This window comes from Caretta caretta, chromosome 24 (assembly GCF_965140235.1).
Source record: "Caretta caretta isolate rCarCar2 chromosome 24, rCarCar1.hap1, whole genome shotgun sequence".
NCBI lineage: Eukaryota > Metazoa > Chordata > Testudines > Cheloniidae > Caretta > Caretta caretta.
Genome location: NC_134229.1, coordinates 18,328,686 through 18,345,109, shown reverse-complemented (window position 1 = coordinate 18,345,109; position 16,424 = coordinate 18,328,686). Strand labels below are relative to the sequence as shown.

At 65.3% G+C, this 16,424-nt stretch overlaps 1 protein-coding gene across 2 annotated transcripts; it reads right to left on the bottom strand.

Moving 5' to 3' along the window:
- Nucleotides 1-10,386, bottom strand: LOC125625579 (heat shock cognate 71 kDa protein). Of its 2 annotated transcripts, none has more exons than XM_048827834.2 (9): nt 10,289-10,386; nt 6,587-6,796; nt 5,890-6,095; nt 5,102-5,254; nt 3,715-4,270; nt 2,706-2,908; nt 1,801-1,999; nt 1,257-1,489; nt 1-433 (listed from the first exon to the last, which is right to left on the bottom strand). In XM_048827834.2, the coding sequence occupies exons 2-9, from the start codon at nt 6,789-6,791 to the stop codon at nt 251-253; spliced, it is 1,938 nt and encodes a 645-aa protein (XP_048683791.1). In that variant the 5' UTR covers nt 6,792-6,796; nt 10,289-10,386; the 3' UTR covers nt 1-250. The 2 variants fall into 2 exon arrangements, with proteins under 2 accessions (XP_048683791.1, XP_048683792.1); XM_048827835.2 differs by having other exon boundaries at nt 6,587-6,792; nt 10,289-10,360.
- Between the last annotated feature and the right edge of the window lie 6,038 nt (nt 10,387-16,424).

Sequence of the window (16,424 nt, the reverse complement as noted above, 5' to 3'; positions counted from 1 at the left end):
TTACAGGGGCACAATAATTTATTCTGAGCCGACAGAGCTGGATTCGCAACGCGGCAGCAGGGCGTGGGGGCCGACCCCCACTAAACACAGCAAGTCATAGTTGGGGGGAGCAGGGTCTCCGCTAGAGCGGAGGCTCATGGGAAAGCCATGGGGTAAGCCAGCCAATGCCCCGCCCCCTTCCCCGGGGATGGGTGATGTCTGTGTCGGCTCAGCCGGGGAAGGGGAAGGACGAGGCCTGTGGCTGGGCCTCTCAATCCACCTCCTCGATGGTGGGGCCGGAGGAGGCCCCCCCAGCCCCGCCGGCCCCAGGGAAGCCCCCGGGCATCCCCCCGGGCATCCCCCCACTGGCGCCCTGGTACAGCTTGGTGATGATGGGGTTGCAGAGGTTCTGCAGCTCCTTCTGCTGGTGCTCGTACTCCTCTTTCTCCGCCATCTGTTGGGGGGCGGGCAGGGGGGCAGCGTTAACCCCTTGCACACCAGCCCCAATGCACCCCCCCCCGGCTGGTATCCACCCAGGCTTCATGGGGGCAGGCTCTGCGGCTGTTCCCACCCGTACAGGACAGCACAGCGGGTCCACCTGGCCCCACCCGTTGCTCCCCGAGGGCCCTCAGATCAAGGGAGCCTCCCCCCACGGTGGGAGGGGTGGGGAGACAACAGGGCCCCGGCTGATCTCATGGTCTCTCCCCCAGAGAGGAGGCTGCTAGGAGCCAGGGGAGACACTGGGGTCTTCCCTAGCTCTGGGCTTCTGAGCCCCGTTCGCCCCTGCAGAGGTCCCATGGGAAGCTGCCCCCAGGCCTAGACATCCCCCCCCAGCCCCTGGTTTCAGCACTGTCTGTGGGTCTCTGCGGCTGCCGCCACCCGGTGGGAGAGGCCTTCCCAGCTGTGGGGGGTGTGTGGGTGAAACACGCTCCCCGCAGCGTAGGGTCTGCCCCACTGCTACTGGCGAGAAGGGTCATTTCACCTGGTCTTTGGGGTTGGGGGGAGAGGAAGAACCAGATCTAGGACTTTCTAGCGGGGAGAGACCTGGGTTCTATCCCACTCCCCTCCCAGAGCTGGGGGTGTAGTGGTTAGAGCAAGGGGGCTGGGTGCCAGGACTCCTGGGTTCTCTCCCCAGCTCTGGGAGGGGAGCTAGGGGCTCCCTGAAGCTCTGGTCCCCACCTCTCCCTCACCATGGACCTCCAACCATGCCTGGTTCTCCAACTCCTCCCTGCCCCCTGGTTCTGGTCCAGCCCAGAGGCCCCCCCTCCCCACCTCACCTGGTTCCGGTCCAGCCAGTTGATGACCTCGTTGCACTTGTCCAGGATCTTCTGCTTGTCCTCGGGCGCCAGCTTGTCCTTCAGCTTCTCGTCCTCGGCCGTGCTCTTCATGTTGAAGGCCAGTGACTCCAGCGAGTTCTTGGCCGCGATCTTCTCCCGCTGGACCTCGTCCTCCGCCTTGTACTGCTCTGCCTCCTGCACCATGCGCTCGATCTCCTCCTTGCTCAGCCGGCCTGGCGGGGGCAGGAGACCGGCTCAGCACAGGGCCCCCCGGACGCCTGGGTTCTACCGCCCGCTCGGGGAGGGGAATGAATTCTAGTGGTGAGCGCAAGGGGGCTGGGAGCTAGGATGCCTGGGTTCTCTCCCTGGTTCTGGGGTCTAGTGGGTTAGAGACGGGTTGGGGGCCGGATGCCTGGGTTCTCTCCCTGGCTCTGCGGTTCTGTGGGTTACAGACGGGTTGGGGGCCGGACGCCTGGGTTCTCTCCCTGGCTCTGCGGTTCTGTGGGTTACAGACGGGTTGGGGGCCGGACGCCTGGGTTCTCACCCTTGTCGTTGGTGATGGTGATTTTGTTCTCCTTGCCCGTGCTCTTGTCCACGGCCGAGACGTTGAGGATGCCGTTGGCATCGATGTCGAAGGTCACCTCGATCTGGGGCACCCCGCGGGGGGCGGGCGGGATGCCCGTCAGCTCAAACTTGCCCAGCAGGTTGTTGTCTTTGGTCATGGCCCGCTCGCCCTCGAAAACCTGTGGTGGGCGCCAGGCAGGGGGTTAGGAGGGAACCAGCCGCACCAGCCTGCGGACGGGCACGGGACCCCACACCCCCTGGGCACGAGGTTTCCCCTTCTCCTGGTTGTGCTCAGCCAGGAACCTGTCGCCCGGGCTTCTCTCCTTGTCATTTTTGGGGGCTTATCTCTAGGCAACTGCTGCTCTCTGCACCCCTGCCCCAGCCGCTCTCCTGGTGATGCCCCATAGCTTGGCAAGGCCCGCCCCCCAGCTGTGGTGCCCCATGCCCACCCTCCCCCCCCCGGTCTCTGAATGCAGCCAGGCACCCCCTCAGCTGTGTCCCCCCCGGTCTGCCCCCTTCCCCATGACTCCTAGGCTCCCCCGAACCACACAGCCGTCTTGCTACACCCCCATGTGCTTCATTCCCTCCCCATGCACCGGGCTGAGCCCTTCATTGGGTCAGCCCCCCAGCCCTCTGCTCCCCCCCAGCCGAACTGCGCGAGTCACTCACTCCCTGCAACCCCCTCCCCACACACCTGGGTGAGCCCCCCCGCTCTCTGCACCCCCCTAAGGAGACCCCCGAAATCTGCACCCCCTTATGGCCTGCATATCCCAGCTCTCTGCAGGCAGAGCTTGGCACTACCTGCCATGAGCTCTCCATCCCCCTCCCGCCATGCCCAACAGCCTGCCCCCCCTTTAGCCCCCCACAGCCTCCCCCCGCCCCGACCTGGATGAGCACGCCGGGCTGGTTGTCGGAGTAGGTGGTGAAGGTCTGGGTCTGCTTGGTGGGGATGGTCGTGTTGCGTTTGATCAGGGCCGTCATGACGCCGCCGGCCGTCTCGATGCCCAGGGACAGGGGCGTCACGTCCAGCAGGAGCAGGTCTTGCACGTTCTCCGACTTGTCACCCGACAGGATGGCCGCCTGGACCGCTGGAGGGAGGGCGGCGGGGGGGGGGGGGGTCAGCGAGGCACCGGGGTCCCCCCAGCTTGGGCTCAGGATCGGCTCCGCCACCGGAGGGGTGCCAGGGGGCATAATTTATGCCCCCACAAATGGCTCGTTTGTATCATTCATGTCGGGGGGGGAGGGGGGGGCTCATTCAGAGAAGTGCCCGGGCCCCCATTCGCACGGCAAATCCCTGGCACTGAAACCACCTGCTCCGCTGGAGCCTCCCTGGGGCTGGGAGGGGGTGCCCGAAATCGGGTGTCACCCCAATCTCTGCGTCGGGTGGGGGGGGGGGGAGACTCCTCCTCCAGAGCTGGGGGCCAGCCCCCCTGCCATGTCCCTGCCCTGGACAACATCACCTCATCACCTCCAGCCCCCCACTGTCTGCCCCCCTTGCCACCCATGGCCCCGCTACGCCCCCCACTGTCCACCTCCCCATCTGCCCCTTCAAGACCCCTATCTACCCCTCCCCCACTCCCAGCCTGCCCCATCTCCCCCATCTGACCTACCCTCCAGTACCCCTCCCCTCAGCTGCCCCATCTACCCCAGCACTGCCCCTCCAAGCTCCCTCCCCCACATCTCACCTACCCCCTTCAACCTGACCCTCCCTAGCCCCCCTGCACACCCCGTCTATTCATCATTGCCCCCCCGTCTGATCCTTCCCCCACGCCCCCCCATTTACCCCCGTCTGACCCTCCCCCCGTCTGATCCTTCCCCCACGCCCCCGCATTTACCCCCCAGTCTGACCCCCCCCATCCAGCCCCTCCCAGGCCCCCCCCACCCCGCCCCTCACCGGCGCCGTAGGCCACGGCCTCGTCGGGGTTGATGCTCTTGTTGAGCTCGCGCCCGTTGAAGAAATCCTGCAGCAGCTTCTGGATCTTGGGGATGCGGGTGGAGCCCCCCACCAGCACCACGTCGTGCACCTGGGCCTTGTCCAGCTTGGCGTCCCGCAGGGCCTTCTCCACGGGCTCCAGCGTGCCCCGGAAGAGGTCGGCGTTGAGCTCCTCGAAGCGGGCCCGGGTGATGGCCGTGTAGAAGTCCACCCCCTCGTAGAGCGAGTCGATCTCGATGGAGGCCTGGGTGGAGGAGCTGAGGGTGCGCTTGGCCCGCTCGCAGGCCGTCCGCAGGCGTCGCACGGCCCGCTTGCTGCCCGTCACGTCCCGCTTGTGCTTCCGCTTGAACTCCGCCACCAGGTGGTTGACCATGCGGTTGTCGAAGTCCTCGCCCCCCAGGTGGGTGTCGCCCGCCGTGGACTTCACCTCGAAGATCCCGTCCTCGATGGTCAGGATGGAGACGTCGAAGGTGCCCCCGCCCAGGTCGAAGATCAGCACGTTGCGCTCCCCGCCCACCTGTGGGGGGTGGGTGTGTGGGGAGATGGAGCATTTCGGGGGGGGGGGGGCAGGGAACCCCTGGGTGTCTCCACCCCACCCCCAACACTCGGATCCCATTCCTCCCGAGCTAGCCAGCCAGTCCCCACGCCCTGTTCCCCAGCCAGCCCCCCCACAGGGACACGGCCCCCTGGATCCCACCCCCCTCTGAGCCAGCCAGCCCACCACCCCCAGGGGGCAGCCCCCCAGTCCCCTTCCCTGTCCCCCCAAGCTAGCCAGTCCCCCCACGCTTAAAGAGGGTGGGCCCTCATCCCATCCTCTCCCTCCACACCATGGGGCCAGCCAGTCCCAGATCAGTGCCCTCGAGAGGCCAGGGCTGGGCCCATCTCCCTCCCCCCACCCACACCATGGGGCCAGCCAGTCCCAGATTGGCACCCCCTAGAGGCCAGGGCAGGACCCCCATATCCCATCCCTCCCCCCCCCCCCCCGGGGCCAGCCAGTCCTGGATGGGCACCCCCTAGAGGCCGGGTCAGGGCCCCCATATCCCATCCCTCCCTCCCTCCCGGGCCAGCCAGTCCCGGATGGGCGCCCCCTAGAGGCCGGGGCAGAACCCCCATATCCCATCCCTCCCACCCCCTGGGGCCAGCCAGTCCCAGATGGGTGCCCCCTGGAGGCCAGGGCAGGGCCCATATCCCTTCCCCCCTGCCCCCCCCCACCATGGGGACAGCCAGTCCCAGATTGGCACCCCCTAGAGGCCAGGGCAGGACCCCCATATCCCATCCCTCCCGGGCCAGCCAGTCCCGGATGGGCGCTCCCTAGAGGCTGGGGCAGGGCCCCCTGTTCCCTGCTCACCTTCTTGTCCAGCCCGTAGGCGATGGCGGCGGCCGTGGGCTCATTGATGATGCGCAGCACGTTCAGCCCGGCGATGGTGCCCGCGTCCTTGGTGGCCTGGCGCTGGGAGTCGTTGAAATAGGCCGGCACCGTGATGACCGCATTCGTGACCGTCTGCGGGGGGAGGGGCGGGTCAGTGGAGGCTGGGGCTGCCCCCCCTGCCAAAAGGATGGGGTGTGTGTGTGTGGGGGGGGGGGGGGGGGAGAGGTCCTGGGGGAAGCTCCCTTTGCATCCCTTCTGCCCCAGAGGGTAACGATCTACTACTGCTGCCGGCTACCGGAGAGCCTCCTCCAGCCCACGACGGACGCTCTGGTGCCAAAGGTTCAAACCCTGCCAGAGGCTCGGTGAGCGGGGGTTTCCGGCACCTCGGGACAGGCCGGGGCGGTGGCGTCCCCGGGGGCACCGGAGCCCCGGCCGTGGGGCCCAGCCCAGGCATGGAGTTAACCGGTTAGCAGCGTATGGGCACTGGGTGCTTCGGATGCTGCCCCCTGCAGGAGGGGGAAGGAAGCTGCTCTAACTCACGAGATGCCCCTAGAGCCGGGGACAGAACCCAGGAGTACTGGCTCCCAGCCCCCCTTTCCGACCCACCCAACCCCACTCCCCACCCCAGCTTCCAGCATGGCCCATGCCCCCAGGACTTACCTGGCCCTGTCCCCAGCCCTCTTGGCCCCACACCCAGGCACGCCCTGCCCCCAGAACGTACCTGGCCCTGCCCCCAAGGCTTCTTGGCCCCGCCCCCAAGGCCTCACCTTGCCCAGGTAGGCCTCGGCGATCTCCTTCATCTTGGTGAGCACCATGGAGGAGATCTCCTCGGCGTAGAAGGTCTTGGTCTCACCCTTGTACTCCACCTGCACCTTGGGCCGGCCCCCATCGTTGATCACCTGGAAGGGCCAGTGCTTCATGTCCGACTGCACCACCGGGTCGTCGAAGCGCCGGCCAATCAGACGCTTGGCATCTGGGCGGGGAATGACACATGCGGGGGGTCAGTGGGAGACAGAGATGGGGGATCCCTAGGGGCTCCAGCCTCCACACCCCCTCCCCAGATCAGAGACCCCCACAACCCCCTCAGGGGTCAAGCTACCCCTCTGCCCCCTTGGGATCTGAGGTCCCCTGGTGGTCCCACTCAGGGGCTCCATGCTCCTCCCTAAATATTGCAGAAACCCCTTGGCGGGGGTGGTGATGCTAAGGGACCCCTGTCCTGCCCGAGAACCCACCAACTCGTTTCACACAGGAATCAAATTGTCCTTGGACACCGCCCCAGAGGGGAAAAGTTCCAGATCCCCTTCCCCATCACCCGAGCCAGCCAGTCCCCCTGCCCTGGGGCCGGATCGGAGCCGGCATCCCCTAGAGGGGACAGGCCCCGTGCCCACTCCCCCCCCCGAGCCAGCCAGTCCCCACCCTGGGGCCAGATCCTAGAGGGGACAGGCCCCGTGTCCCAGCACTCACCGAAGACGGTATTGGTGGGGTTCATGGCCACCTGGTTCTTGGCAGCGTCCCCAATGAGGCGCTCGGTGTCCGTGAAGGCCACGTAGCTGGGCGTGGTGCGGTTGCCCTGGTCGTTGGCGATGATCTCCACTTTGCCATGCTGGAACACCCCCACGCAGGAGTAGGTGGTGCCCAGGTCAATGCCGACAGCTTGGCCCTTCGACATCCTGGCTGCCAAGGGGGATGGAAGGGGCTCAAATGGGACGCAGGCCTCCTGGCTCCCAGCCCCCCTGCTCTAACCACTAGACCCCACTCCCCTCCCATAGGTACACTAAGGTTAACAGAACTTAATGCCGTAGGATCCCCTGTTGAGATCTAATTCTAGGGTCCCATCCGAGGAGCGGGGCAGGGAGATATTGGGCCAGATGGGCCCTGGGTCTCCTGTGGTTTCTAGAGGCTTGGAAGGATGCGATTTTGAAACCTGTCGAGGTCGGTGCCCCGGCCCGCACACAAACCCGCTGGACGCGTTCCCTTCGCTGCTGGACCCAGCGAGAGCACCGCTGCCTGGAATCCCAGCTCCGGTGACACGGGGATTCCCAGGGGAGGCGGGTGATCTCAGCGGCAGTCATTAAATAGTTCACGTCTGACCCACCCAGGGGGACCAGAGATCGAGGGTGAAAAATCAGGACAGGCAATAGGGTCCTAGACAAAGGCCCGAATATTGGGACATCTGGTCCCCCAAGGCCCCCCCCCATTTCCCGCAATGGTGAACATTTAAATAGATTTTTGTCAACACCGATATTAACCGTCAAAATAATAAAAAAAGACCCAACACTGCAAAATTCTGTCGCTAGATCGACAGGCTAATCTCGTGCACGCACGCAAGTCCCCACCTGTCCCCTCCTGGAGGGGTCACCCCATGTGTCCCTCTCCTTCGGAGGGAGCCGAGCGAAGTTGCTGGAACAGCCCCGGTTGGGGGCTGCAGAACCTCCCCTGGCCCTGCGCCCCCACCGGCCCTTCTAGAAACACGGCCCTCGCTGGCCCCTGGCCCAAGGGGGCGGCTCGCCCAGCTGCCCAGCCAATCCAATTGCAGGCCCTGGCCCCCACCACCAGCTGATCCATGGGGCAGCGCTGCCAGCTGGCAGGGGGACAGGGAGTTTACACAAGAGGAAGGGGGGCCCTTCAAGCTCAGGCCTGGGGTAACACCCCCGTTTCCCTGGGGGACCCTGCCGGTTCTAGGATACAGCCCAAGCCCCCACACCCCCAAGCTTGGCCAAGACTGCCAGCTTAACCCTTTGGCACCCCAGAGGGGAAACTGCTCATTCCTCCTCCCTGTGAAGTAGGGACCCCTGCTCTAACCACCAGACACCACTCCCCTCCCAGAGCCGGGGAGAGGACCCAGGGGTCCGGGCTCTAGCCAGTTGACCTCACTCGCCCATCACTCAATTGCGTACAATTCTATAAAGCGCGGCCTAGGCCAGCACTCGGAACAGAGCCCGACCCCGGCTGGGGTCCGTGGGCCTTCGCTCTCCTGCAGCGGGGTTTTCTTTACGCCAGCGGGGCACCTGGCCCCAATGCAGGTCCTGGCAGGGCGCTAGAGGAGACCGGTTGGTTTTCAGGGCCACACACAGCTCATGCTCCACTGGAGTGAGGACCCAAGTTATTTACCGCCCCAGCCCGGCTAGCAGACGTCCTGTGCCCGTCTCAGAGCGATAAGAGCTGGGGTCCCCCGGCGCAGAGCCCCGCCTGGCTGCGCCCTTGTCCGAGAGACGTGGGGAAAGGCTCCGCTAGTCGCCCGTGGCGGGGCCTGTGGTCAGGGTGGGGCGCTGGCTCTGGGGAGTGCCAGGAACGGACAACACAGAACGCAGCTCCCAACCTCACAGCCAGCACGAGGGGTCCGAACAGATACAGAGAGAACCCAGGAGTCCTGGCTCCCAGCCCTCCCTGCTCTAAGCCACTAGATGCCCCCACCCACCCCCCGCTCCTACAACCCATGGAGTCCTAATTTGCACCCCAGCTCAGGGAGGGGAATGGGGTCTAGTGGTTGGGGGGCGGGGCTGGGAGCCAGGCCTCCTGGGTTCTCTCCCCAGCTCAGGGAGGGGAGTGGGGTCACGTGGTTAGAGCAGGGCGGGCTGGGAGCCAGGACTCCTGGGTTCTATCGCAGGCTCTGGGAAGGGGGTGTTTCCAATGCATCCAGTTGCGCAGTGCTGGGGGGCGCGGGCAGGCTCGCTAGCTGGACCCCCCCCCCACGGCCGGGGCTGTCCATGTCTGGCGCGCAGATAAGTGGTGGGGGGGCGGTGTTTGTGGCTCTGTGTTTTGCTCTGATCCACCGTTACAGCCAGAAGGGCGTCGCCCGGGCACGGTTTGTTCCCAGCCCCCCGCCAGTGGGGCAGTGACAGGGGCCCCGAGCCGTGCCCCAAACCCAGCCCCGCTGACAGCCCCTGGCCCGGCGCAGCCTGGGTTCGCTGCTGCGCCACTCGGGCCAGCTTTGGGGGCCAGCTGCGGGTCCCGGCTAAAACCCCCGGGGAGAGGCCGATTGGGTCCAAAATCGGCAGGGCGGTTCGGGGAGCGGGGGAGGCTGGAGGGGGAAAGCTTGAAGCGGTTTGGACCCGGGGCTCTGGAGATACGGGGGCCCCAATGGAGGGTCGCCCCGGGTCTTGTTCTGCAGCCTCTGAAACTTCCGAGCGGGGTGGATTCCCCGAATTAACCCCTAGGCCCCTGCTGCCGAGGTCTTAGCAAATGAGGGGCAGCGTCCCTGGAGGACGGTGGGGTGACCCGCCATACAGAGCCCCTGCAGCTGGAGATACCCACCCTGCCCCTCCAAACGAGAGACCCCCGCCGACGGGGACAGTCCACCGCCAGAGCTCCCCGTGCCCCCAAATGATGTCCAGACCTCTGGCGGCAAGGGTGGGAAGTTGTTTTAGCTGCAAAGTTTGGGGGTGCATGGGGGTTACCCCTAGGTACAGGGCACCCCCCAGGCTGTAGCACCCGAAGGGTTCAAATTCCAGAGGCTAGCATGTCCTAGTCGCGTCCCAAGAGGGGCAGGGAGAGGGGAGAGCCAGGGGCTGGGTGGGGGTTGGCTGGCCCTAAGAGGAAGGAAACACCCCATGCCACCCCGCCCCAGTCAGAGAGGGGCCCTGGGCGCGGTGCCAGGGGCTGCCAGCCAGAGACTATTTATGGGGGTGACGCTGTTGTACCGTATATGGCCCGGGTCCCGGTGGGGAGACCTTCAGGCGGCCCCGGGAAGGCAAGTTATTAGCTCTGCTGGGACGGAGAAACTGAGGCACAAGGGGATTTCCCCCCCGCCCCAGCCACTTAGCAGCCTAGCTCGTGAGAGAATCCAGGAGTCCTGACTCCCGGCCTCCATTCCCCTGAAAAGCTGGGGAGAGAAACTTCTCTCCCCAAAGTGAGAACCCAGGAGTCCGAGCACCCCCCTTGTCAGCCCGGCCCCAACCAGAGCGAAAACCTCACACCAGCACAGGAATAAATACTGGCAACAACATCTCTGAAGTGAACAAGCCCGGATCCCTTCTCCTGGGAACTGCCAAGGACCTACACGCCCCCCCCCCCGGCCCCCGCAGCTGCCAGCCTCTGCCCCACTCAGCTACGCGTCTGCCCCTTCTCCCCAAGCCCCAGCTCCCATGATCTGCCCCAATCAGCTTAAATTACCCCCCCCCCCCGCTGCACGGAATCTCCCCCCCAGGCAGCTAGGATCCCCCCTACCTTTGCTCAGCTGGCTCCGTGCGCCCCAGGTAGCTCCCTGCGCCCCAGCTGTGGCTACGTTCCGGCCCGGCGCCCCCCCCCAGCTATATACGGGTCCGGCCCCCCACCCGGCCGCCCCTTTGCAGAAGCTTCTGGACTTGGCCGCCTGCCTGGGCCAATCGGGGCCAGCCTGGGCCGCTCCGTCACCGGGCCGGGGGGAGCGAATGGGGGAGCGCAGCTGCCGGAATTGGCATCGGGCTGGACCCTTTGGGAGCTGGGAGGGTCCTGGGCTTAGCCGGGCCCGCCCCCATCGGGGCCCCCTGCCGGGCGGGGAGGGTCTAATTGTAGCCCGGCCAGGGGGTTATTTTGGGACCGGGCAGGTGGCTTAAAGGGGGAGGGGGAGACCCCCCCCCTTTTGCCTTGCCATGGAAATAACTCCAGGTTAACTGCTGGTGGTGCCCCCCCAGGAAAAAGGAGCCCCCTCCCTGGACAGTGTGGCCCCCAGAGCACCCCAACCTCCCCCAGCGACCCCTGGCCAAATTCCCCCTCCCCTGCCAATCCCCTCCCAGCCTCCAGGTCCATGTGCCCCCTCACAGCCCCCCAGAGGCCCCCGGCCAAATGCCCCCCCCCCCCCAACCTCCAATAGGGCAACCAGATTCCTGATTTTCTATTACCCCCACCCCCGTCCCAATTTTTCACTCTTGCTATCTGGTCTCCCGAACCCCCCAGCCCCCCTCCTCTGCCCCCCAGCCCATGGCACCAGCTGTTCCAGCCGGAAGACAATGCTGGGACCCAAACAAATGGGGATAAATGGGCTGGGGCCCCTCGAGGCCGGGAATTGGAAGGAGGTTCTGAGCCCCCCTGGGAGGCAGGTTTTGGGACAAGCTGAGAACTTCCCAGCTCATTTCACGCGTGTATTCCCCAGAACTCCCCCCTGGAGACTGCTGCTTTGTGGCTGGATCGGGGCCAGCGCCCCCTAGAGGGGAAAGGCCCCTTGTCCCATTCCCCGCCCCCCTGAGCCGGCCAACCCCCCCGCTCTGTGACCGGATTGGGGCCGGTGCCCTCTAGAGGGGAAAGGCCCCACGCAGTGCTGGGTTCAAAGCCTGTTAGAGGTCACAAGTGAAATGAATTTCCCAATCTCAAGAAAACCCACTAAGGGACCTGCAGAACCAGAGCAGAGTTCAGCCAGACTGGCCCTCTCAGCCCCGGGCTGGGCTGGCAGGGGGCTGCGGGTCAAGAGCGAGGGGCACCGGAGGAGCTGGCGGGTGAGGGGTGGGAACTGGCACAATCCGCTGTTTACCAGCCTGGATCCGTGTTCCCTTTATGGCCCGACTCTGTCGGTGCAAAGCTCCTGGCGGGATCATGGCCCATGAAGAGCAGCAGCTGCCCTGGGGCTCGGTGGACGCAGAGATCTCTGCTCCGGTGCCTGACCCCCCAATGACCCACCCAGGACCCCCAAACCCTGCCCGATCCCCCAATGATCCCCCAAACCCCACCTGATCCCCCCAATGATCCCCCAAACCCCGCCTGATCCCCCAATAATCCTCCAGATCCCCAATAACCCATCCAGGACCCCCAAACCCACCTGATCCCGTAATGATCCCCCAGATCCCCCAACCCCACCTGATCCCCCCAATAATCCTCCAGATCCCCCAAACCCCACCTGATCCCCCCCAATAATCCTCCAGATCCCCAATAACCCACCCAGGACTCCCAAGCCCCACCTAATACCCCAATAACCCCCCAGATTCCCCCAATAACCCACCCAGGACCCCCCAACCCCACCTGATCCCCCCAATGATCCCCCAAATCCCGCCTGATCCCCCAATAATCCTCCAGATCCCCAATAACCCACCCAGCACTCCCAAACCCCGCCTGATCCCCCCAATAATCCCCCAAACCCCGCCTGATCCCCCAATAATCCTCCAGATCCCCAATAGCCCACCCAGCACTCCCAAACCCCGCCTGATCCCCCCAATAATCCCCCAAACCCCGCCTGATCCCCCAATAATCCTCCAGATCCCCAATAACCCATCCAGGACCCCCAAACCCACCTGATCCCGTAATGATCCCCCAGATCCCCCAACCCCACCTGATCCCCCCAATAATCCTCCAGATCCCCCAAACCCCACCTGATCCCCCCCAATAATCCTCCAGATCCCCAATAACCCACCCAGGACTCCCAAGCCCCACCTAATACCCCAATAACCCCCCAGATTCCCCCAATAACCCACCCAGGACCCCCCAACCCCACCTGATCCCCCCAATGATCCCCCAAATCCCGCCTGATCCCCCAATAATCCTCCAGATCCCCAATAACCCACCCAGCACTCCCAAACCCCGCCTGATCCCCCCAATAATCCCCCAAACCCCGCCTGATCCCCCAATAATCCTCCAGATCCCCAATAACCCATCCAGGACCCCCAACCCCACCTGATCCCGTAATGATCCCCCAGATCCCCCAACCCCACCTGATCCCCCCAATAATCTCCCAGATCCCCAATAACCCACCCAGGACTCCCAAACCCCACCTGATCCCCCAGATCCCCAATAACCCACCCAGGACCCCCAAACCCCACCTGATCCCCCAATAATCCCCCAGATCCCCCAAACCCCACCTGATCCCCCCAATAATCCTCCAGATCCCCCAAACCCCACCTGATCCCCCCCAATAATCCTCCAGATCCCCAATAACCCACCCAGGACTCCCAAGCCCCACCTAATACCCCAATAACCCCCCAGATTCCCCCAATAACCCACCCAGGACCCCCCAACCCCACCTGATCCCCCCAGATCCCCCAAATCCCCAATAACCCCCAGATCCCCCAAACCCAACCCAATCTCCCCAATTACTCCCCAGATCCCCCAAACCTGACCAGATCCCCCCAATTACCCCTTCAGAACCCCCAGATCCCCCCAAACCCGATTGGATCCCCCCAATTCCCAATAACTTTCTTATGCTCAATTTCCCCCTCCCATCTCTGCCCTGTGCAGCCCCCCCACCATGTGCTGACCCCCCCTTTACCCACCCTCCTGTCTGGTCTTGGGAACCCCAATGGGGGCAGGGACCTGCTGCAGCAGCCGGTGCTCAGTGGACTCCCAAGCCAGCGGGGCGGGGCGGTGGAGGGGGGGGGAACTCTGGGGTCCTGGCATCGGCTCTCCCTCAGACAGACACGCTGCGTCCAACTGCTACGGGACCCCCCATGGAATCACAGAGCCACAGACCCCGGAGGTTGGAAGGGCCCGCGAGGGTCAGCTAGTCCAGCCCCTGTCAAGAAGCAGGATGGGTTGGGTCTAAACCAGGGGTTCTCAACCTTCATTGCACCGCGACCCCCTTCTGACAATAAACACTGCTACATGACCCCAGGAGGGGGGGCCGAAGCCTGAGCCTGCCTGAGCCCCACGGCCTTGCGGGGGAGGCAAAGCCAAAGCCAAAGCCTGAGCCCCACGCAGGGGGCCGGGAACCTCAGTCCCGCAGCCCGGGGCTGACGTCCTCGGGTTTCGGCTTGAATCCTGGGCGGGGAGGGTCGGGTTTTGGCCCTGGGCCCCAGCAAGTCTAAGCCAGCCCCGGCGACCCCGTTAAAGTGGGGTCCCGACCTGCAGTTTGAGAACCGCTGACAGATGCCGTCCAGCCTCCTCTCGAAACCCTGCAGGGAAGGAGCTTCCAGGACCCCGCGAGGCGTCTGGTCCATTGGCTGACGGGCCTCACAGCTGGGGAGTTTGTCCTGAGGTTTAATCTAAATTGCTCTGCTACAGTTTGAACCTGTTGCCCCTTGGCCTGCCCCCTGGGGCGAGAGAGAACAACTTGTCTCCATCTTCTTCACGGCAGCCTTGCCAGTATGTGAAGACCCCGGTCACGTCCCCCCCATAATCTCCTCTTTCCCAAACAAACCATGCCCAGTTCCTGCAGCCTTTGCTCCTAGGACTCGTGCTCCGTCTTTGTCGCTCGCCGCTGGGGCCTTCCAGTTTCTCTCCATCCGGCCTACTCCGTGGTGACCAAAACTGGACGCCGTCCTCCAATAACCCACCCAGTTCCTGCGCCTCCCGGGACTCGCTTGCTCTGGCTCTGCTAATGCAACCGAAAATTGCATTTCCTTTTCCTTGCACCAGCTTCGCATTGCTGGCTCCTGTCGAGGTTGTGACCCGCCCGACTCCCAGCTCCTTCTCGGCAGGGCTGCTGCCCGGCCAGTTCTCCCCCAGCCTGGGCTGGGGCACGTGGCGTTTCTTCCCTCGGCAGAGCGCCTGCCGTTAGTCTGGGTTGAATTTCATTGTGTCGTCTACAGCCCAGTGCTCCAAACTATCGGGGTCCCTCTGGATTTCAGCTCCACCCTCCAAAGCGTTGGCAACTCCCCCCAACCCCGTCCCCCGGCTTTGCGTGGTCTGCGGACTTGATCAGCCTCCTCCCTAGTCCTGCACGCCGGGGATTGATGCAGATGTTAAACACCACGGGGCCCAGAACAGCCCCACTTGGGACCTCCCTCCGATCCCACGTCCTTCCATGCGCAGTTACGCCTTCTTTGCAGTTATTTAACCAGCTCTGTACCCACTTCACGGCCGCAGTTCCCCAGCGGACCCGTCAGACCGTCCTGTCCCGGAGGTCACAGCGGCTGGGTCTCTGACGGGCCGGGACTTCTTCGGCATCAGTCCCGCGCGGCGGCTGGGCTGGAGTGGCCGTCAGCCCCCACCCAGGAGTTGCGCAGGACCGGAGCAGTGGCTAGTGGTCAGCCCCTGCGGCTGGAGCAGTGGCCGGTTGTCAAGGCCCCGGAAAGGCTCCACGGTTAGTGGCCCCCGCCCGCCCCTGCTGGGTGTTTTTAGTAACGGGGTCAAGTCACGGGCTTCCGTGAATTTTAGTTTCTTGCCCGTGACCCGTCCGTGACTTTTACTGAAAATACCTGGGACAAAATCTCAACCTTAGTCACGAGGGCCGGGGCCGGGAGCCCGGCTGCGTTCCAGGCCTGTTACGTCCCCCGCATCCCCCCTCCTGCAGACCCGCTCCCCTGGCAAGGCAGGAACCCGGCTGGTTTGGCCCCGGGAACTCGCAGACTCAATGTTCGATACTTGCACGAGTAGCTTCCCCAGGGATCGAGGTCAGGCTGGTCTAGAGCTCCCCAGCTCCACAGGGGCATTATGATAGCCCCTCCCCAGCCAGGGACCCCCCCCCGGCTACCCCCTCCCCAGCCAGGGACCCCCCTCTAGCCAGGAAACCCCCCCCCCAGCCAGGGACCCCCCCGGCTACCCCCCTCCCCAGCCAGGGACCCCCCTCTAGCCAGGAAACCCCCCCTCCACAGTCAGGGACCCCCCCGGCTACCCCCCCTCCCCAGCCAGGGACCCCCCCTCTAGCCAGGGACCCCTCCAGGAAACCCCCCTCCCCAGCCAGGGACCCCCACTCTTTAGACAGGGACCCACCCAGGGAACCCCCCCTTCCCAGCCAGGGACCTCTTTAGCCAGGAAACCCCCCCCTCCACAGCCAGGGACCCCCCCTCTAGCCAGGGACCCCTCCAGGAACCCCCCCTCCCCAGCCAGGGACCCCCACTCTTTAGACAGGGACCCCCCAGGGAACCCCCCCTTCCCAGCCAGGGACCTCTTTAGCCAGGGAACCCCCCCTCCCCAGCCAGGGACCCCCCTCTAGCCAGGAAACCCCCCCCTCCCCAGCCAGGGACCCCTCCAGAAAACCCCCCCTCCCCAGCCAGGGACCCCCACTCTTTAGACAGGGACCCCCCCCAGGGAACCCCCCCTTCCCAGCCAGGGACCTCTTTAGCCAGGGAACCCCCCTTCCCCACCCAGGGACCCCCCCTCTAGCCAGGGACCCCCCAGGCAACCCCCCCTCCCCAGCCAGGGACTGGGTCTGTCACGTGCTCCCGGCCCCCCCCCCCCGATAACCATGGTAACCAGGGAGGCCTGGGATTGGGAGAGAGTAGCCCCCCCCAGCCCTGCCGGCGCCCCCCACTCCCGCCCCGCAGCCCTGCCCCCCCGCCAACAGTATCCCTGGGGGGAGAGCCCAGGGCTGGGCTGGCGGGTGGCCGCGGGGCGGGAGTGGGGGGCGCCGGGGGGGCCGCGGGGCGGGGCTGCGGGGCGGGAGTGGGGGGCGCCGGCGGGGCGGGGCCGCGGGGCGGGAGTGAGGGGCGCGGGGGGGGGGGCCGCGGGGCGGGGGGGGGGG